The 23,442-nt window shown below is 43.4% G+C and overlaps 1 protein-coding gene across 2 annotated transcripts in view; it reads left to right on the forward strand.

The window, feature by feature from the left end:
• The window catches only part of scube3 (signal peptide, CUB domain, EGF-like 3), a 71,213-nt gene that overhangs the window by 4,946 nt on the left and 42,825 nt on the right, over positions 1 to 23,442 (forward strand). For both annotated transcript variants that reach the window (XM_070968561.1, XM_070968562.1), the window contains exons 2-3: positions 11,810 to 11,932; positions 16,199 to 16,324. In XM_070968561.1, coding sequence (XP_070824662.1) covers positions 11,810 to 11,932; positions 16,199 to 16,324 — 249 coding nt within the window. The remainder of the gene's footprint in view (positions 1 to 11,809; positions 11,933 to 16,198; positions 16,325 to 23,442) is intronic.

The raw sequence follows: 23,442 nt of genomic DNA on the forward strand, positions 1-23,442 counted from the left end.
ACCCTGACCTGTGAACTCTGCAGATTCCCTGTTTCTCCCCAGGACGAGCCATCAGCTGTTGAGATCCCTCTGCCACGGTACCTTTTCTCCCTTCCTTGAGCAGAAAATCACTTTATCAGCAGCTAGCGAGGCCCCTGTGACCACAATTTGTCACCTCATTTAGAATGGTTGCAGGGCTGACAAAGCTGTAGATTTCATGTGCAATAGAGGAAGGGGGAAAAAATGTAGCTTAAATCACCCCGACTTTCCTGAGGACACCAGGACAACTGCCTTGTGTGCAACTGCAGCGTTCAGCGGTGGAAAGCACTCGAACCCTCGCTCTCTGGAGTGAGGAGTGGCGAGCTTGTTTGGAGCTCGTTTATTTATCAAGGCCTTAAACTGAACAATATGTTCCAAATGAGGCCTGTGATGCTTCTCTCAACTGTGGCATTGTGGTTAAAATTAGAAAACTCTCTCCTGCTCCCATCCCTCTTTCCCTCTCACCCTGTCAGTGGCCTTTGTTCTCTGTGCAGATGCAGCACTCTGCTGACAACATCCCTGTTGGTTTCGGGGGAGGATGGAGTCAGTGTTGACGGCACTCTGACCCCCCAGTCTTCAGCTCACCTCCAGAGCCCCCTTTCATAAGTGCTGATGGCTCACTGAGGAACCTCAGTGCCGTCCCTCAGCCAGCTGTAGCGGCTCTTAGATCATTAATCCTCTCACCCCCACCACAGAGCCCACATTTGTTTTTCTGTTCCATTGCTCACTGATTGGGGATACTGTGACTCAGGAGAAGATATCAGGGGGACTGTCATCTCAGTCTCTGTACTTTCTTAGGCCCACGGCTGACGCTACACCGTCCTTCCTCCTCTTTCGCCCTCATCCCCGCTCCCTCCTGTGACCTCTTGGCTGAATAATGGGGCTGCGTCTCTCTTTGAGAGTTTGGGAGGGTCAGCGAGGGACGTCATTAGGCTGGTCTGCGGTGGTCAGCGTTGTCAAAGGGGGGTTGGGGGTCAGAGAGAGCCTTGTTTACAGACTGTGTGTGTTTACATTCCTGATGGTGAGCGCCAGCTTTAGAGACTGCTGGAAGTGAAAGGAAATGCTCTTATTCTGCTTAGTAATGGAAAAATCCAACCCAATACATCAAGGAATCCAGATGAAAAAAGCCAAGTTATTTATTTGGTGGGTTCTGGCCGATGCATTCTGGGTAGAAAGAGGGATGACTTCACTGATGAATTTGCGACTTCCTCAATGGACAGAGGCATGGGAAAAACCATATGACCCTCTGCAGTATTTAATCACCCCCGGTGAACTCCATATATATATTTATTGCAGACAGTAATAGCTTACACTGTTGATTAATGGCAAGTCCCGGTTGTGTTCTTTTGTTTTAAATCATTACACCATCCATCATACAGGCATCTGCGGCTGCAACCAAGGATTATTATCGATCCACCTACTGATAGGCTTCTCGATTGATTAATTGATTGATTGGTAAATTAATTCATTGAATAATTAAGTCTACAAAATATTAGCAAATAGGGAACAATGCCCACCATAAGTTCCCAGAACCCTGCATAACATCCGACTGTAAAGACTTTTGTTGCCCTTTATGGGTAAAGATGTACAGTGTTTGCAGTAAATGCACATCATTAAAGGTTCTGCATTTATAGGTACATATACTACCGTTATTCTTTTGTTGTTCTGTCTTTTATTTTTAATAGAGATCAGTCAAAAAAAGAAATGGGGGAAAAAAAAAAAAACATGTCGGCCCAATGTTCCCCAGTTATACAGATGCGCTCTCACAGGATCTTTTGGATCCCAGGTTAGAATTTGGGGAATATTTTAAGTTGAAATGGGTCAAATTTGACCTGAACACAGTAGGTGAGTTAATGTGAGTTAAGAGAATATTGAACTCGGGAACATAGGACCTTGGACCATAAGTATAGTGCTCCCAAGTCAAATCATTGCAGCGCTTCAACCTTTTAGCATCATTTTCTGCAGTGACTACAGCACCTGACACATTGTACTATTATATGATTGACATGTTTGTCAGTGCCTCCATTGGCCAAATTGCAAGAAATAAAAATGTATTGCAGAAAAAATATGTCTATGCATAGTAAGTTAGTTAACAGTGTATTGTATTGTTTCATATTGCTTTATACTGATGAGGACATATGTAGTTGGGAACATTCAATTTTAAATTTAATAGGATCCACAAAATTACGAGCACGTCCTTAGACTGAACAGACAGTGGCATGCTTTAGTTAAGTGGGTGTCTGTTGGTGTAAATGTGAGCGTAGGTACATTTGCATGAGCCTTTTAACTTTTTTGATAATACAAAATGTCAGCATCGTTATATTTTTCTAATTATATAAGCCTATTGAGAGTTGCCAGACGTGACATGCTGCTGGACTGATTAATTACAGGGTGCACTTTAAATTTAGCCTTTAATTCAGCTGATTACACAGGACCAAGTTTTTAGAGAAAATATGAAGCCGGAAGACTGACAATGCTGCCGTCTCTGTCGCTTACCAAGGCTGGAACGTCTGCACATTTGTTGTACTTTAATATAATCATAGTCTTAATGGCGTCCAACGAGAGCTGAAATGATGAATCGATCAGTCAGTCAACAGAAAATGTGTCAGCAACTATTAAATCATAAGTTCTCTAGAAAAAATATTCCAGCTTTTCAAATGTGGGGCCTTGATGCTTCTCTTTGTCATATATGATAGTAAACTTAATATTTTTGGGTTTTGGACTGTTGGTTGGACAAAGCAAAACATTAAACTTGCCAAAGGTGGCTCAGCCAAAATATATTGGCCATTTTTCACTATTTTAGACCTTTTTATAGACAAAATTATGAATTGATTAATCAGGAAGATTTTTCCATAATGAAAATAAGGATTTGTTCAATCCCTACATCCAACGGTTGGCTAAATTGTAACCCATCTATTCTGGTCATTACAACTCACATTGTCTGCTGTGAAAGTTTAGGGTTGAATGCAGGGAACCTGACCAGTTCTCTCATTTCTGATTGGTTGATTTCTGTGGCAAATGTTTCCCAGGAAAATCTACCAGAAAGCTCTGCCAGATGTAATCATTTCTGCTCTGCCCTTGCACCGTCTGATTGAACCACAGTAGGAGCAGTGATGGAGAGGCCATTAAACACTTGATATGTCTGCATGATGAAGTGATTGTGCTGTCATACGGCATATAAATGAAGCATGTATCCAGTCAGTTCCAGCCCGCTAAACTTCACATTTCTGAGCTTTAGTAGTTAATGCCCGCTTCACAGCTTACACAGAGAACCATTCACTTTATACCTCAGTTTGACAGGAAACAACTAAAAATATCACACTTGTGCTGTAATTGCTACGTTGCCATCTTTATAGTTGGTACTGTATCTGGTTAAAGCTACCACCAATGAATGTAATTGCTGTGTGCAGAAGGGAGAGTGTCATGTCAGTTAGCTCTGGTTGTATAAATATAAGGTATACAGCTGGACTAAGTGCCACCTTTCCCGTATATAAAATATGCTGCATGAGGCCAAGAAGTCATTAACAGTGGAGGACACATGCCAAGGGTGAAAAGTCTCTTGAAAGGTACAAATGAATTTCTTGTCACTTTGGCTTCTAATGGGAAACGCTTACAAGTTATGCTCAGTTATTCAGCGTGGTATGTATTAGACCTCCAACACTTAGTGTGTCATGTCAGCCTCTCTCTGCACTCCCGTAGTATTGCTCCATGATTCACTTAATTACTGTAATAAGTGTTTTTCTTCTGGAGGTGGTCCGGAGGTCTGTGAGTCATAGTCTATTAAGGCCACACATGCTAAAGGAAGGGCACAGCACCAGATGCTCGGTCTACGATCAGGATCACAGAGAACGTCCGTCATTTATTCAGAGAGCTTGAGTCGGAGAAATGTTTTAGAAATGACACAAGGTGGATCGTCTTGCTCTGTACTCTGCAGTCTCCGGGCTCATCATCGCCGCTGTCAGTTTTGTTGGAAAGCACGCACTATAAAATTCTCATGCAGGCATCAACTGATTGAAGAAGCAGATATAAAGATCTCACATGTGTTGGTTTGAGTTAGTCACACTGTTGGAATGAAGACACCCCACATCCATTATAGATCAGTGTTTGCGTAATACAGAAGCAGACAGTTGTAGAATAAAAGATTGAAGCCGTACATTATTATTCTGGACTGAAGAAGCTGAGCGTATAATATTACTGGGTCACTACTTCCACTATTTGCTTCTGTAATTTCCACTTGTGTTCTACTGGAAATTAAAAGTTTACATAATAGATAGTTAGATTAGATTAAAAATTTGCCCCCACAGGGGAAGCTAGTTGAGCGACTATTTTTACTTTCGTGTAAAATCTCTGATAAAGAAAAAAAAAACGCTTGAATAGACAGGAGTTTTGCACTGTTTGTGAAATGAAATGATGATTTAATGAACAAATTAAATCTTAATGAGCTTATTTTGCACAGAATGATCATGCAGAAATATAAACTAGGGCTGCAACAATTAGTTGATTGATTTTTTTTTTTAAATCAACTAATCATTTATCAAATTTTTCATGAAGAAATGGCAAAAATTTGATAGGTCTGTGTTTTCAAATATGAGAATTGGCTGATTTTCTTCATCTTACATTATAGCAAAATGTTTTCTGATGTTTCATGGATCAAAAGATTAATCAAGAAAAAAGCCAGTTATTCAGTGGTCCAAGGTGGGTTGAATCTTGGGCAGCTGAACTCACTTGCAGAACCAAGAATTAGTCCAGTTGCCCTCCATTTAACCCTCGTTGGATAACCATGTCCTGGATGACTGAGAATCCTCACAGATGATTATTGAGCTATCGATATAATCATCAATCGCAACCTTAATGTAAATTAAAGCAGAACTTGAACTGTTTAATAGTGTACTTCTATGAAGTTGAAGGACTTGTAAAATGAAATGAGTGATCAGCATATTTGTAGCAGAGGTCAAGATATCATGACTTCTAGCCTCCAGTGTGATCAACAGAAGAACACAACAAGATTAAGATTTTCCTTTATTCGTCACAATTATTACACACAACATGCAGAGTTAGGAGGAAACTGCACACTCCATGCATTTGTGAAATTCTTTTTCCACTTTTGACCCATCCATGGTCAGTCCTTCCTCCACGGCAGACCAGGACCGGTGGGCTGCCAGTCGACTGGCGCCCGGGGACCAGTTCCATTGTTGTCACCATTGGTCAGGTGGTGATCTTCTTGCATGTTTTTAGTGGGGGTATTTTCATGGAGGATACCCCAGGTGAACACGGGGAGAACATGCAAACTCCACACAGAAAGGCCCCTTCTTTCTTTGAGCAGCAGGCACTGAAGGCATAGTGGAGGACACGCCCCCAGCGCCCACAGCGGGATTCAAACCAGGACCTTCTAGCTGTGAGGCGACAGTGATTCCTCCGTGCCACCAAGGTTCAGTTACTGCTGCCATTGTCTCATACATCAATAGTAGACTAATAAAAAGGAAATCATCTGAAACCCTGTGCTCTCCTGCACATCAACAATACATTTGAACAAAATTAATGCCTGTCAGCGTTTTAGCATGACCCTTAAACTCAGCACATGTTCCTCTTCATCTTCCCTTCGCCCTCAGATTAATCTGAGGCTTCATGGTTGGTGGACACAAGCAGGGAGGGACCCGGGGTTTTTGAAGTTGCGATCACAGTTTCTGAAAGCACAGGATCAGTCAGTGGTCATGATTCCTAAACATTTAGAGTGTGTGAAGGATGAGTGTAAATATCCCGAATGGAAGCAGTTGATATTTTTATTCACAACTTTTTAGAGGCTTGCTGGCCAGCCAACAGTGTGTCCCTTCATTAGCTGAAGGGGATCTAGGCAAGAGGGGGGAGAGATGCTAAATTTTGTGTTAATGTTGACGTCTGCATTTCATCAAAACCATTTTTTGGGGTTGGGTGGGGGGGTGGCGGTGGTTAGTTAGTCTGCTGCCCTGCACAACTTGAAAATCCACAACGTTTTTGCAGTGCGCTGCGATAGCGTTGCAACAGCCAGCCATGGTTCCTGTCCTCTCCACAACCTCGTCCTCACTGCCTCTCAGGCCACCACATTAAAGACGAGACGCACATTGCATTACATTAATACGTAGCACATGTAGCACTTGGTATGCTTTTAATGTTATGTGCTGTACATACACTGCATGTTTAAAGAAAAAAGGCTCAGGCACACGTTGCAGCATTATGGCACCATGTGGGTGCATTATTGATAGAAATGTGTTGATTTTAAAGACTCTTTTCCTCAAAAAGGTGTTTTGCTTATTGTTACTTCACTTAAATGTGAAAGAATAATGCAAAGTTTCATACTCGCAGGCTGTTTTCATAGTCTGACTTTTGTGTGAGGGATTTTTAAAAAAATCAGGGTGACTTTTCTTGCTCTCTTTCCACCGATCTCAAATCAATGCAGAGGAAATGATCCACTTTTTCCAGATCTGTTGTTGCTTTGTTGTACAACAAATGCTGTTTGTGAGTTGAACATCATGTCGTCAAATGGGTCAATTACAGCAAATAGATGGAAGAGCTGTTCATACTTTCATACAGTACAGCCATTCAGACTCAGTGCTGCTCTGTACCTAAAGTAATTATCCTGACCTTAACCCCATCCTGCTCAACCACAACCCTAAGTATAGTGTAAGTGTGGTTCTAAGACGGATAATTACAATACTTGTTCCTTTGTAATTATACACAGTATGACAAACACTGTGATCCCAAGAACACCTCTTTATGGAAGTGAACCCAGCACCCTTCCTCCTCTGCCGCGAGGAGCTCATGAAAATGAAAGATTTCATCTGAAAATGCCTTTGTCAAGAATGTTTTTGACTGTAATGTGTAACCGCAGCTGCTCCGTCTGTGAGGAAAGCACAGATGACAGATTTGCTGCTCTCGCTGACTGAATGCATCACTTGGTCCACATTTTGGACCATTATTTTGAAGTTGGCAGCAGGCAGCGTGAGTAAAGCTACACCTATGGGTGTCCCAGCTCCACTTAGTCTATTTCTGTATCTGAAGGAAAGGTGATGGGTTGGAGGGGGGCAGGTTTGGGGCAAAGCAAACAGCGAAGGTTTCAGCACTCAAAGTAAACATTACCCTATGTTTGAACTACACACCTTCGGCCCTACAGTTCTCCCACACACTCGCGCTCTCCCCTCTGAGTCTTATTCCTGCTAACACCCCCTCCAGCCGGCCCAGCTAAATACACTGCTTATCCCAGGACCATCCCATAAATCAGGGAGGAAAAGCACCTCTGACAAGGTCTCACCTCCACGGCCAGTGCCCCTTAGCCAGCAGCTCTGACTTAAATATAGGGGCTACTTTGGGATAAATGGACTAATGGCTTTTCAGAGTAACTTTCCTAACAACCACCTCTGAGGATATAAGGATGTTTTATCCAGCAAATACAATACAATTACTGTATAATAAATCCCATTTATATGCCCACCTCGCCCCACAATTCTCCCACCTTCATCTTCCAGACATTAAAAGTCTGCTTTGCTGAGTCAAGAGCACACAGCGATGCGTTTAGGGATTTAGAGGCTTGACACGCAGCGAAGTTTCAGGTTTTATTGAGCATACAATAGAGCATGAGGTGAATTGCTTTCAGGGGAGAGAAAACATGCTTCATTATGGTACCACTTGGTTTCATCCAACACAATCATTGAATTCAATATTCTGAGGCTGTCGGCGGGTTTAAACGCAGACTCGAGCTATTTGTAGGTTTAATATGCTCAAAGTGCATTAACCAGAGGAGCGCTACAAGAGCAGCAATATTCAAAATGACACATTCCCCCGGAGGAAACTGTTTAAACATCTAAGCCTTGCCCAACAGCTCTTTCTTCTTTGCTTTTGTTGTTTTGACTTTGTTTATCCGTCCTTGTCTCGAAGCGCCGGCTTCATCCTCCGCTGCCTTAACTTGTTCCCAACAACTGCGATTCCTCAACACAAAAGAATGAAAGAAACTCTCAATGAAAAACACAATCTTTTCATCTTGGGCATGAGTCAATTACCAGGGCAGCATTACTGAGCTCGCTGCACTCTCTTTTCTCCCCAAATGTTCAGAGGATCGTCCTCGGGACCGAAGCGAAGGATGTATTGATTCTGACATGTTTATTTCCATGGCAAAGGCATTTTGAGTTTCCAACAAGACCGGCACATTTAGCGTTTGTTGTCCATGTGTCCGTTGGAACGCTCTCAGTAGCTTTTATGGCTGGATTTTTAAACAGTGCTTTGACAGACACGGACTATTGTAGTTTGAGGGCCAGGATTTCTTAACTCGTATTTATTTTATTTTGTGCAGCTCGTGTCAAATGCAGTGGGAATGTGGGACTGCTATGTGCTCATTTGACAGAAGTGTTTGATCATCACACTTGTCTCACTGTGTCCCATTTAATGGACAGATCTTGGTAAATAGTTTCTCGCTGTTACGCTTAAAGCTGATACTTTAAGCGCAATGCTACAGAAGTTTAAAGTTCTGAGTGCTATTTGCACAGAGATGTAGCTGTAGTGCACATTTGCCAACCTTCATAGATTGGAGGCAGAGCTTTGAGGAGGGAGCAGCTTCTGCACACGTGGTTACATAATTCACCCGTTGAGGTGGTTTTACCAAACATAGAGGCTGTTTTGTTTGTTTAAAACCCGAAATGCACAGCAAGCTGCTCTCTGTCGTCATTTAAGATTTCACAGAAGTTATTATGCATCCTAGCGTGGCCATCACATAACATTAGAGATACCTCCAGCCTAATATCCGGTGCCGCTCAACGCTCGCCTGAAGCCATAACAGTATCAAACTGCTCTGGATGCAAATTTAACTTGAGTTGTGCAGAAGACAGAGATGCATAATGGGAGCTTTTCCCTACACTGTTTATATACATCCATTTTAATTTCTTTCTTCTAAAAAAATGTCACATTTAGACAAGTTCAGCTGGTGTTACACTGTCAATCTTTGAATCATGATTGCAGTTTCCGACTTCGTGTGAAAAGTGTGTGTGAGCCTGAGAGCGTGCGTTCTTGTGTGCATCACAAAGTAAACAAGTGAGAGTCGGCAACCTTGCAGACTTGAAAGATAAAGCGAACTGATGCTCCAGATGGGAACATTAATAACAAGATGAAAAGAGGGATTCTTTGAGTTTCTGTTATAATGAATATTAATTACTACAGAGACTTGGCACCAAGAAACCTGACAATAAGACAGATATTTTGTTGTGATTAATGCCTCCTCTATTGAAAAACACTTCCTCACACGGCAGGCTCTTATCCTGTCCGTGAGGAGAAAGGACCTAGGCTGCTCCTCAGGAGAATTCATATTGTTCTCTCATAATATAAATCAATACAGGGATTGGGAAGCTCCTGCATCACTAAATGGCTTTGCGGAAACTTGGCCAGAGAGGAGCCTGAAGTGTCCCAGATGCTGTATTCCTGACTGAAATGTTGCACAGAAGCAGACGCATAAAACCTGACAATTGAGCACAGGACTGACGTTGCTGTTGGAAAACACCTGAGCTGATATCGCTTTCTGTTGGAAACTGTTGGATTAAGATGAAATTCTGAATTTGGTGACTTTTCCTCTTAGTGAAATGTTTGGGCAGTCATGTCCTTCTCAGGTGGAATTGGTGACCTTTCATCAAGCACCATGATCAGGTCAAAACTGAATTAGCAAAATGCTAGCATGATAGCATGCCAAACTAAACCTCTGGTCCACATGCTTGTGTGTTTTAAAGCGGCCTCTCATTCAGCATTTCTTTGAAAAAGCTTGTTCCTCTTCCTCCTCTTCATATTCTAAGACAAATTGGCATCCATTGGGTATTTAAGTTATCATCGCTTTGTTTAAGTCCAAATCAATAATACTCACTAAAGTCATTTTTCCATCTTCTTAGCTGTCTGAAAGTGTTTACACTGTAGGTCCTCTCTGTCTTGCAAACTCGCCACCTTCATCACCCGTGATGTTTAACCTGCCACGGTTGAGGGGTTGTAGGAAATTATATTTAGCAAAGGCCACTAAAAACAGAAGTTTAGATCCTTTTGTTTAAAAAATGAGGGTCTTTGTCTAAATATGTGGTGTGAAGAAGTTTGGTGAGCGTGCTAGCATGTTAATCTAAGCATGTAGCACAGTGAGCCTCTGTGCTTCAGTACAGCCTCACAGAGCTGCTTCCAGCTGCACAGACGTGATTCAGACACTTAATACTTTTCACACAGTTATCGCTGGAAGCTCTGCAGATGTTTAAGTGAAATGTTAAACTTGCATACAGTAGCGAATAGCAGAAGGAGCATGTATACCAGACTAAAATCTGACCTGGTAGCTTGGTGTACTTTCTCACTATTGTGATGTCTCCACACTGTTTGCCTGAAGCTGTGTTTTGGTTATATTCGGTTCAATTTCGTGATCCAGATTCTCTACAGTTTTGTGCATTCTGCGCCATCACTGTCCTTCTTTCCACACAGACTCCATGTCCTCCAGGAATAGGCAGATATAGCCAATATGCTAAACTCAGGGGTTTGGGTTGCAGGTCATTTCCCAGTAGGATCAGCCAGCTCCTGCCGAGGGCTTGTGATAAGAGTGGATATTGGAAGCTATGTAAACCTTGTTAAGCTGCCCTTCCCCTGTGTGCAGGGGGGTAATCCTAAACACCTGGGCTAGTTAGCTGGGATTTGGTGGGATTAGGGGCTCCATGAGGCAAACCTGATCATGCTTCTGGTTAAATCCATTTCCATTCTTATCTTTTCACATTCTCTCTTTTATAATTGAAACTCAATCCAGCAGTTGCACAACAGCTATCATTAAACTGAGCTGAGTTTTATCTCTGCCCATATCTCTTCTTCAGGGCTTTGAGAACTAGTCAAGCATAAATGTGATTGGTTAGTGGAGGCTTAAGCGTCCTGCTTTGATTCATATTGTGCATTATATTTTAAAAGCTGAAATATCTATTTTTATTTTGTTTATTTTTTGCTGTGCTAGCAGCATGTGGGTCTGTTTGCAGGTCCACCACTTTCATCCAGATGAAAATATTGCAATAATTGTTGGATAGATTACCATTTAATTCTGTACAGACACTCATGGTCCCTCTAACTTTTCCTCTCATGCCGCCATTACACCAAGACTGTATCAGACTCAGCTTTATTTTGTGTTTGGTGATAATTAGCAAATGATAGCATGCTAGCAGGCTAAACTAGAGAAGATGGTGAAGATTATACCTTCTAAACATCTTAAACATCTGCATGCTAGCATTGTCTTAGCATTCTGGTGTTAGCATTTAGCTCAAAGGCTGCTGTGCCTCACAGAGCTGTTCGCATGGCTGAAGGCTATTAATCTTGTTTTCTTTTTAGCCCATTGAAGGCTGTTATCCAAGCCATTGTTCAAGAGTTCATTGTTAGTTTTCTGTGTAATAATCATTGTTATTCCTTTTTTGCCTTTATTCAATAGCTGACAGCAGGCGTTACATCACTGTTTCGATAGATTTTCTTCTTCCATTTGTTATTCAGGCTCTTCTTCCACGTCTCTTTTTTTTTAATCACATTTTTGTAATGACCCTTTTTTCAGAGACAAATGTTCACTTGATCAGTTAAAGGTAACTGCAGCACAACCAATAAGTGGGTATTTATTGTAACTACAAAGAAAATAATAATTATAGCTGATTTGTATTTGGTCTGTGTGTTGCTTACTCTGATTGGTCAAATGTAATATAATGGAGTTCATGGAGAAAGTCTGTGTTGTGGTCTTAAGCATGTCAGCAGCATCAGCTCACCACTCCCTCCCTCTTTCCTCTTTTTCTAGATGTGGACGAGTGTGCAGAAGCGCTTGACAACTGCAGCATCGATGCCATCTGCCAGAACACCCTGAAGTCATACAAATGTATCTGCAAGTCAGGCTATAAAGGGGACGGCAAACATTGCGAAGGTAAAAGTCTTGCTGGATTAATGCGTTCGTTTCACCTGCGGTTGGAGGCACCAACTTCTGCGCACCTTTTGGGGATGCACAGGGAGGGTTTTTACAGTACACTGAAGTAAAAGCGACATTTCTCATGTTGATTTGCCTTATCTCTCTGAACATAAGCCCCTGGGCCAGTGACAGGCTTGATAAGAGCTTCTGTCTCACTCAGCTTAACTCATTAGTTTCAAGACTCACCTGAAGAGGGAGGAGAGACGAGGGAGAGTGCGGCGGACGGGGGAAGGGGGGAGCCAGGTGCAGAGTGCTCCTTTGTGACAAGATGAAATGAAGCAGTAAATTTCCTACACATGTTAGAGGAGAGAATTAAGATAGCGGCTGAAACAGCAGTCAGAGGCCCTGCCAAGCAGTCAGGGATATTTCCACAGCCAGAGGCAGACCGTAGACTGTCAGACACAAGTCTGTTTTTCTAGCCTTTTTCAGTGTGCCCAAAGCCTCCGGATCATTATATCCCACAATTTTTATTAGTGTTATTGCAAAACCATATTTCACAATGTCATTTTTTTCCTCACTATTATTATTCTTTCATTTACTTGACCGAGTGTTTTTCATGGCCTTCTGCCTGTAGGTCATAAAAGTTTGCTTTATTGAATCTATTGTAAAATATGTGCCAGGTTGGGTTTCCATCGAACTGAAGGTACCGCTGATGGCTTCTCAAGGCTGATATAATGGTAAAATTCAAAATTCAAAAGCAACATTCATAAAGTCAGAAATACAAAGGTTTGGTGGTAAGATCCGAGGAGCACGTTGTCTGTTCAATGTTGCTTCGCACAAAAGGTTCTGAGTGCAGTTTGTGTTGAAAGAGGGCAGCAGAAAGCATGCAGGGAAAGAAAAGCATTCTCATGTTTCTCTGCTGGTTGGCTTCATCCTCATTACCTCTCGAGCAGCTCCTCCACCCTGCTTGTCTTTACGGTCTCTGGTCCAGATTGGATATTTAGGTTTCGGTGATCTGAATTCTTGGTTCAGTGTAACCTGTAGCAATAGATTTTATGAGCCCGTATGAGTTGAAGCACAAGCTTTTATCTTCAGGGGATGCTCCTGATTTGTCCTCTGCTGTTAAAGGATAAATACATTTTTCAAGTCGCCCCTATGGACACTGTAAGCATTCCTCCTGTTCACACTGGGCAGAAAAAGACCCCTTCCTGATGTCATTTCTGTGCAAGTGATGGGCCTCGTTTTGTTTACTGAGGCTTCAGCCCTCTGATTTAGTCACATTTTATGAGTATCTTCCAATGTTTCTGTCTTTGTCAGTATAAAATTTGTATTTGCCTGGACTGCCTTTTTCTGGTTGAGCTGCAAAAGAGGGACTTTTATTTAGGTCCCTGTAATCTGTGAAGCTTTTCTGAACTGCTTCGAACAAAACAAAACACGCATGTTTTGAAGGTTATTTGATTTTTCTTTCACCCTCAATTAAATTTCCTAACTTTATAAATTTGATTTCCAGTTGTTTTTCATACAGGCTTTTGTTGTTACTGGTTTATTGTCTTTTACAACATTTGCTATCTTTTTCTGCCTCAGAAATAAATTTTAAAAAATGTCGTTATTTTACTTTCTGCTTAACAAAAACACATTGATTGTTGGCTTTTATGATTTAGGTTAGTGGACAGCAATGGAAATAAGTCCAGGACCTAATCTTTCTGTCCCTGAAAGAGTCTGATTAAATGATATTTCATTACATATTAGAATCCCGTCAATAAACCAAACTAAAAACTGTTATTCAGATTATTGCATCTATTAGATTTCAGCCTCAGAAATAAATTCATGATTTAATGTTTTTGTACATATGCTTGTCTAAAAATCTCAGAGATATAAAGAAACAGAACTTAGTCAGCTCAGGAGGACGTGACAAGCATCAAATAAAAAACAATTTGAAAGCCATTGCAGGAAAATCACTTTTGTGTTATCATGTGGTGGGTGTTTCAGGTTTAGAGAGGAGTAGAGGAGTGATGGGTGATTGTGTGCTGTGATCGGGGAATGACAGAGATGTGTGGGAAGAGGAGAAGCAGGGGGCAGGAGAGTGTTTCTTTGTTTCAGTCCCATCCCTCTGCTGTCAAGTCCAATTAAGCCTTGAGTGAGACAGCCTCAAAGAGGAGCTGAACGACCGGGATCATCGGCCCTAAATGGGCCAGTAAGTGCTGAGTGGAAGTGCGCTGCGTTCTCAATCCACCTTGTCTGGGTTTCCTCAGTACGAACCCCTCAACCGTCATCATAACCACAGAAGACAACTCCACTCAGGCTGTCAGACCAATCTGCGCTCTCTCTTTATCTTTCTGCCTCTGCGCTCACATTTCTTCAGTTTTAGCTGCTAGGACTGATGAACGAGGGTTGGGTCCGTTTATTGCTCTGATGGTCGATAGTTCAATTCTCCATAGCAACTTTATTTCCTTCTTATTTTAATTGTCCAAGTATTTTTTGTGTACATGGATATTAATGTACTATTTCTCTGGGTCTCAGTAGAAAACTCTTTGAACCCCTTACTGGACAAAAAGCATTTCAGAGGCCTTTGCATCCCGCCAACAATAAAATTCCAAAGAGAAAAAGCAATGTCTTGGCGTGGAACTGGTAAAATTTGAGCATATTAAATTTGTTATAAAATGTCAGTATTAGGCTTTAAAAGCCAAACGGCATCAGTGAAGCTCTGGCATAAAGCCGTGTTACATCAGTAACAGGTGAACCAGCTAATTACCACAGCTGTTGTCTTGTCCCCTGTTTACCTCGTGAGAGCTCTTATGAAATTAGAGATAGAACGAAAGTGATCATTTTAATTATCTGCATTGCAGCGAACGGCTTAACTGCACTCAGACTTTAAAGGGACATTTTGACATTTTGGGAAATTTCTTTCTCACCGAGAGTAACATGAGAAGACTTATTACCACTCTCATATTTGTGCAGTGAATATGCAGCTACAGCCAGTGGCTGGCTAGCTTAGCTTAGCAATGAAGACTGGAAACAGCGAGCTGTCCAAAGTAACAAATTCCACCTCTCAGCTCCTCTCAAGCTCAGTAGTTAACATGTTATATCTTGTCAGTTTGTGGTTTTGTAGCGAGTTGTATGAGGGATTAGTTTTTGGCTGGGAGCAGTGACTTCTTGGACTCCCGTCCTCACTGTGATGTAGGCAACCAGGAAGTCACTACTCAGCACATAACCCTGCACATGACCCAAAGGAAATTATTACACTCTTGACAATAAGGTTCAAGTTTTTTTTAGTGAGCACATGGAGATGAGTAGCATTAATGTCTTGTATAAGAGGTTTAATGATAACATCATAAGAGAATTACTGAACAGGAAGTCTACCACAACAGCTGTTGGACCAGTCACCATAAGGTCAGTTGGTACACAACATGGACAACAGTGTCTTCTCGCTCATAAAGTGAGAGGTCTCCTTCACTATTGAGCATACAGTAAATGCCGTCCTTGTGATGAAGAAGTCTCCAAGTGCTGTCCTGATGTCAGAGAGGAGTGTAGTTTCAGTCATATAAAGTCCATAGAACAGCTGTTTAACTATCCACATACAGAGAAATTCTGCAAAGATCCGGAAAATACCTGACAGAGCGTGTTTTTAGATACATTTTCTTTTCTTATCTCTTTCCCCGTTTCTAGTCTTTAGTCTAGTTTGGTGGCATGGTGGCACAAGTGGTAACCTCACAGCTAGAAGGTCCCAGTTCAAATCCCGCTGTGGGCGCTGGTGGCGTGTCCCCCACCATGCCTTCAGTGCCTGCTGCTCGAGAGAAGGGGCCTTTCTGTGTGGAGTTTGCATGTTCTCCCCGTGTTCACCTGGGGTATCCTCCATAAAATGTACCCCCACTAAAAACATGCGAGAAGATCACCACCTGACCAATGGTGACGAAGGAGAACTGGGCCCCCGGCGCCACTGTCGAGCCCACCGCTCCTGGTCTGCCGCGGAGGAACGACATTCCAGGATGGGATAAATGCGGAGAAAATAATTTCACTTGCATAGCGTTTACAGTTCCCTCCCTGTAACTCTGTGTGCTGTGATAAATAAAGTTGACTTCTTCTTCTTCATCTTATGCTAAGCTAAGCTAACATGTTAACAGACGGATATGAGAGTGGTATCAATCTTCTCGTCTGACTTCCAGCAAGAAATTGCAAAATTGTCTTAATTATTTTAAGGCTCTATCCCACAACCCATAGCTGGATCATGATTGCTGTTTGTTTGAAGGACCTGCTCTCACATCCTTTCGTGTTTTCTCTCTGCAGATGTCGACGAGTGTGCAACTGAATACAACGGTGGCTGCGTGCATGAGTGCATCAACATCCCAGGAAATTACAGGTGCACATGCTATGATGGCTTCCGCTTGGCACATGATGGCCACAATTGTCTAGGTGAGTGTGTGACATTTGGGCGCGTGTGTATGTGTGTTTAAGCAGATTTTTTTTTTTTCCCCTTAACATTTTCTGCAGCTGACTTAATTATGCAGGAAAACGTTGTTGTATAAGGAGCTTCTGTCATGTACATTAAACTGCATGTGTTAAATGCAGCCTGACATAACCCATGTGGTTGCATAAATTCTTCTTTCTGCATGCCTAATGTCACATCATGGATGGTAATATATGTTTCATGGCTGAATTGAGCCCTTATTAGACTGCAGCATCAGATATTAGCCATTTCCTCATTTCACCTAGCAGGTAGCCTCCAAATGTGTTTTCACAAAGGAAAAAAGACCTTTTTTTCCCAATAAGTCTGACGAAAAGGGGTGAATTTATGAAGAGCTTGACCCTGAGCGGGGAGCTCTGAGTGAGCCGTCAGCCGACCGTACTTTCCCATGGTTTAATATTTCACCGGTGTGCCAGTCATATTAACCTCACAGAGAACGTATTACGCTTAAAAGGTTATGAAATGAAGGAGAAAAAAAAAACACTTTCTGCTGCTGGGAGCTGCTAAACATAGACATCATCCACCCACCACACCCCGTTCTGTCTTTCTGTCTTGCTCCTTCTCCCCCATTCACCCATCCTGCATTCCTTTGTTTTGTTTTGAAACCCCCCAGTCAGACCCTGCTGCTCCTCAGAAACCATCTCCCCCTCGGTTACAACCTCAGCACGATGCATTTCGCTTGATATTGAAAGGCGGCTCAGCCTCGTTGCTGCTGTGAGCTTGTTGGAGAGAAAAACAACTGACGACCTGCAACAGTGGATTTCACATTCAGCTGAAGTGATGACAGGAAAAGTTATCAGCACTTAACAACGATATCTTTTCGAAAGGGCTTTTACATGCAGGCACACAAGGCACCGCGCTCTTATCAATCCCGCATTTACTTGATGAAGTGGGTTTAAGGCACAGTGGAATGGAAAACACATCCTGAGATCGATAATAAGCCTGTTTTGACTCGACGTTGCCCTGGTGTCTCAGATTCTCCCTTTCTCTCACTCTTACTGTATTTGTCTCCCTCGCCCTCGGTCTCTTCTTGCTCATGCGCTCGTATTCACGGTGTAAAGCGGGGCTATTTTCCAAACCATTTAGCAACAGCGTTCAGCTGTGCGTGGATCATTTGCTGTGCCGTGGATCAGCTCCTGCCTTGCGTGCAGGTGTGTAATTGCAATATATGGTTGTGTGGCTGCTGCTGTTGCATCAAACAGAGTTGCATCCATCGATCCCTTTGATATCATCCGTCATAGTGAAACACACGGTATCAAACAAACTTTCAAGCTCTTGACTTCGTCTGTCATGTTTTATTTTTTCCCGCAAATGACCTGCATGCGAGAGGGCAGAGGGGAAGACTGAATCCTCTTCTCTTAAATGAATAAATGTTTTTTTTAATCTCAGCATGGCAAACAGGGGATAAAGACGCCCTGAATGGTATGTATGTAGCTGTCAAGTACAAATCCAACTCTTGCCTTGAGACCGGAAAGGACTCTAAAGACTTCTTTTTCTCCAGAATTTAACTCATTCTAATGCCTCTTCTCTGCTCTGCTAAGGAAATAATCCTCAGCACAAACACAAGAGAGGAGAGGAAAAGGTATAACCAAGGTTTCATGTTAAGGCCCCAGCTTCCTCTTCCAGGTTTAAGCTCCTTTTGGCCCCCGAGAAAAGATTAGTCCCCTTGGCCCTGGAGTGGAGAGCAGCTGAGCAGCTGGTTCCCAGACGAGGTCAGGGCCCTCAGAGCCCTTATAGACCAGATGTGCCCGAGGCTGCAGAGGTGGAGACGTTCACCTGATCCTTGAAAGTTCACACTGAGTTTAGAGTCTGAGATCTTTAAGGTGCTTCTCTTTGGATTTACCCCATGTTGTTTTTCCACACAGCGCCAGTAATTTTGTTTTTTTACCTCTGCTTTTCATGGTTACAGCGCAGCATAAACTCCCAGTGGTGTCCATAACCTCCCACTCTCAGCTCTCAGGCTTTTCTATAGCCAGAAGGCACCATTGTGTGTGTGTGTGTGTGTGTGTGTGTGTGTGTGTGTGTGTGTGTGTGTGTGTGTGTGTGTGTGTGTGTGTGTGTGTGTGTGTGTGTGTGTGTGTGTGTGTGCGTGTGTGTGCGTGCGTGTGTGCGTGTGTGTGTGTGCGCGCGTGAGACTTTGAGCTCAGGGACAAGAGTTATGCCAGCGCATCCCTGTCGATGTCTTCTTTGTTTGCTCGCTGCCGCACGTGCCGCACGGCTCCTTGTAATTGGATGTGTTGGCAGCATAATGACATTGGGCGGTGGCAGGAGGCGGCGGAGCGTGAAGCAGAACGCCGCCTGGTGCGCCTCACCGGGGACGCTCTGGTTTCTGAGCTCTGCCCTACACCCCACAAAGATGTCAGGGAGTCAGCAAGGTGGAAGCAATGCAATATCACAGCACGCTGCTCCTGTCTGTGCGGAGTGAGATGTCGCTCAATGTATAATTTACCTCACAGGGAGCCATTGTACCCTCTCAAAACTCACCGAGGAGAAGAAGTGAAGCATATAAGAGCTTGATTACATCTTTTAAAACTGTCATGACTATTATCTCGCAGAGGTAAGGGAGGGATGGTATTTAATCACCACACCTCTTTCATGGCGAGGCTGTAAAGGATTTTTAGAGTCTTAGGAAAAACAGAGGAATCAATGTCAATTTAATCCAAAACACACATCCTCTTTAGAATGAAAACCAGATGCAGGAAGGCTATTAGTTCCCCACTGTAGCACCACCGTCCCCACATTTATGACCTGTGTGTTTTGTTTGAGGTCCTACAGAAACCCAAATAGCCTCTTATCATTGCTAGTTGGTTAAACTCTCTCAAGTAGCTTAATATCATAAACATCTGCACAAATACTGCCCTTCTTTACAACCGCAAATCACAACATTTCTCTTCTATCTGGAACTAAAAGACACAAATAAAGATATTTCTTATGCTCCCATAAAGTGGAAATGCCACAGTCACATGCAGCCTGACTGTGACTCACTGGGAGAAACAAAAGCAGGCTTGAAATAGACATTACAGATGTTGGACAGAGCGTCACCGCGCGGTAAAGGACAAGCTTTTGTCATTGCATTGTTTGCTGATGTTCATCGCGCTCAGCTCTGCTAGCTGTACATGTTACTCCCTGTTGCCAGAGAACTGATTTGGGGGTCTTGTTCTCCACACATGCAGCTTAACAGGCCACGTGCCTTTGATTTCTATTGACCAACACTGATTTGGTTTGTATTGATTCAGCAAAGCTCAATTCCCTGTGCAATCTATAGGGAAATAGATGCCCTTTTACTTTAACCTTCCCCAAAGACAAAACATGATGTATAACACAAAAGCAATGTCATTACAGCTTTGAAATGGTCTTTTGAAGAACCCTTTTCAGTAGCAACTAAGAAAAGGTCAGGTCAGATTGCACTGCTTAGCGTTTTGTTAATGGTTGTAATTGTGTAGGGACATTGTTTTTTTGTTTTTTTTTTCTGCCAGTCACATTCAGAGTGTCCCTCAGAAAACGCTTCATCCGTCATCCGCCACAGAGTCTCTGTGTTGTCGCCCGGCTGAGCTTGCATCCCTGCTCTTGTAATCCTTTGGGATCATATTGCAAGGTTGGCTAATCAAACAGCAGGTTTCAGACTGATGTATTATTGACCAGGTCTTGATGGAAAAAAGTAGTCATCAAAGAGCGTGCCGCTGATTTGTTCCACAGCCCTTGCTGCGCTCTTAAAGGCATTCCTTTAAAGTGCATTCGCCGCTCTTCCATTGCAGTGATGATAACCTCCGCACCCTTGGCTTTAGCAGAAAACATTTCATTCTTGCCTGGAAGAGGTGCTTTTAACAACCACCTTGACTCCTGACTGAATCCAGAGGATTGAGTCACGGGAATGATGATCTGGTTAACTCTCTCTCTCCTGTCAAACCCGGAGGAGTTCAGGACGGTGCAAACACTTCTGGGGCCTAACGCTAACCCTCCTCACTCCCCTGCTGCAGATGGAAATACCCCGCTGTCTCCCCAGTTAGCAGTCACTTTGCTTTTGTTGTGACATGCACGGATCGGGTTTGGACAAGAGAGTCTCTCCACAGTTCAGAGGAGAGCAGCCGGAGTGATGAGTTAAAGGACGGATTTGAGATTGGTGCATTAGCTGGCTCCTGAAGACTTTATCAACACGCTCTCTCTCCCTCTTCTCTCAGGATTGTTCAGTCCCATCCACCATGAAATGAACAATTCCAGCTGAGCCCGCTGGCAGGGCTTTGGGGGAAACTCAAGCCTGACATTGGGCTTAGGGACATAAGCATGTAGCAGACTGGGAGCCGTCAGACGTCAGCGCAGGGCCTCCTTGGCATAAGGCTGTCCACCCAAACACTTATCCTGGGGTTTTGTTTTTAAAATACTTCCAGACTTGTTTTGGAGGCACAGAGAAGTGCCATTTAGCTTCATCTTAGCTCATAGTTTTTCATTTAGGAAAGAACTCGACGAGAGATTGGACGCGCAATCTGTGCTTATTTACCAAAATAGTTACCTGGGAGACCAGTCCAAAGTCGAAAGAGTCTGACTTCAATCAAAGCTGCATTAGTTTTGTTTATATACTAGCATAAAAAAAAAATCAACCTTCGCTGCTGATTTAAGAATGAAACGCCACAGCAAACAGAGATTTTATTCATGTTTGCTTAGCAGATGTGAATCAGTTAGCTGTATTAGACGCAGTGGGTCAGGCAGACAGGAAATGCTGGAACTAATAAATTGTTCAAAGCTAAATACGCTAAGTGTCTTAATGCATCAACCTCCAGTTTGCCATCATAAACGACACTCCTGTGATTTAGGAGAGTGTGTGTTCTGCAGATGAAAGGTCAGGACTTCCTGCAGCATATCAATTTCTGCAACCTCAGCCGACGTGTGTCAGAGCGAGTCAGAGTGTTTGTTAACACAAAGCCGGCTTCAGCGTCCGCGCGCTCCGTTGTCCTCGCGGGCCGGGTTCAAACCTGGCGCCTCGGTCACTGTTCATTCAAGTGGGTGAAGAAATGCGCCGTGTCGTTGAACTCCAGAAGCAACAGCGAAAAAGAGGAAATCCTGTAATCCTGTTTAAAATAAGAAAGGATCTTGTTTTAATTGGAGCTGGCTGACTGGTGCCTGCTCATCGAGCAGAGCCGCACGGTCGGCCCCTGCAGTCCACCAGCTGTTTTGCTGCCTGTCGCTGCACATGGCTCCGATTTGCTGCCTTATTAAAGAGTGTGTGCCTCTTCAACTCCTGTAAACGAAATGCCCAAAGAGGCCAGTGTCCGTTCACTCACCTCCTTGTCTCTGGTCTGTCTAGACCACAGAGACAGTTCTGTCTGGTCCAGACAGAAGCCAAGGATGGTTGCATGGACAGCTTTGATGACAGACAGCAGTAGTTTTTCACTCTCCTCCCTGAGAAAACAAAAAAAAAACCTCTGGGTCAGCAATAAATGCCCCCAAAGTCGCTGAACCTTTAAAAAAAAAAAAAAAGAAAAAAAGGAGAGCCAAAGAGTTGAGCGTTTCTCCAAAATAAGGGTTCAGGAGTTTCTGTAAGGCAACCACCATGTTTACATGGCTCTAAAGCTCTGCGCAAGGCCAAATGTTATATATACAGTCAAGGCTATCTGAGAAACCAGCGGACATGGCCTCCGCAAACACAACCAATCTCTTAATCTCTCTCCGTTTGAACCCTCCTTTTCCCTTCGTCTCCTCGAGTGAAGCGGGGATAGAGCAGAGACATGTCTCATTTTTCAGAAGTGAGGCAGCCCTTTTAACTTGATTAAGACTTCTTTTTTTTCCGTCCTCTCAAGAGAATTTTTAAAAAATGTTTTAAGTCCAAATAACATGAGCACTTCTCCTGGCCATGCCAGAACCCCTTTCCGCTTGGAAATATTTGCTTTGGACGCCAGCCTTGCCCAGCACACAACACAGGCAATTATGGGAGCTATTTAAACAGGAGAGATCTACTGACAGGCGACGCCTCATTTGGAGGGATGAAGGAATCAGGAAATGAAACCTTCATTGATGCGCTGAGGGTATGGAAAGAGAATTCCCCCGGGCCGTCTGAGGCTGGTTGCATTTCTCATGGGCATTTTGTGCATGCGTTGAGGATTGTTGTATTTGCCTTTACGTGTTTGAATTTTTGGGGGGGGGGTGTGTGTGTGTGTGTGTGTGTGTGTGTGTGTGTGTGTGTGTGTGTGTGTGTGTGTGTGTGTGTGTGTGTGAGAGAGAGAGTGTGTGTGAGAGAGAGAGAGAGAGAGAGAGAGGCTTGTGTGTTGAGATGTTTTCCTGTACGAGTTGTGGACTTTGGGTTTTTGGTGCCTGCTAACAGTTTATCTGCAAAGGTGCAGCTGTTGGTTTTTGGCATCTTTCGTCAGCTCAAAGGTTTTCTCTCTGTCGCTGCCACTTTCATGATGGAGAGATGAGACCATGAGGTCAACACCAAGGCGGCCGCACAGTTCAATGAAAGCCTGCCCAGTTATTTTTTCTAAACTGTCCTCCCTGTACTCGGACTTAAAGTCTAAATGTTAACTTTGCCGTGCGGATTGGTTTTCCTGTGAGTGCGCCGCTTCACCTGGCTGCAGAGTGCAGCTTTTCCCATTGACCTCGACTGACGTGACACATTGTTTTTAGAGGAGAGAGGCAGTTTTGCTGATGGAATGTGAGAACAGGACGGGCGGACTTGGCGAGCCGACGGGGGTCGTGAGCGCCACCTGCCAATCACCCACTTATCAACCCCAGAGGTTTCTGTCCGGCCAGGTGCCACTTTATGAGCACAGTTTGTGTGTGTTTACCGCTTTGGTTAAAACACATGTCTCTGGATTTCTGTGTGGAAAAAGAAGAGGACAGAGTGAAGTTTAATTTCTAACTCTGCCGGGCTGAGAATTCCCCAGAAAGGAAACTTAATCTAGAGGCCTTCTCAGACTGGACAAATAGACAGTAAATTAGTTTCGCATGACGGTTTATTAAAAAAAAGCCTTGTGTATACAGCGGATTATTGATGCATCGAGCAGAGGGATGGATAAGGTTCCAGTGTGGTCGGTAGTGAGGGACAGAGCCCAGGTCTCCGGGGGAAGAGGGAATA

Source organism: Chaetodon trifascialis, chromosome 8 (assembly GCF_039877785.1).
Source record: "Chaetodon trifascialis isolate fChaTrf1 chromosome 8, fChaTrf1.hap1, whole genome shotgun sequence".
Taxonomy (NCBI): domain Eukaryota; kingdom Metazoa; phylum Chordata; class Actinopteri; order Chaetodontiformes; family Chaetodontidae; genus Chaetodon; species Chaetodon trifascialis.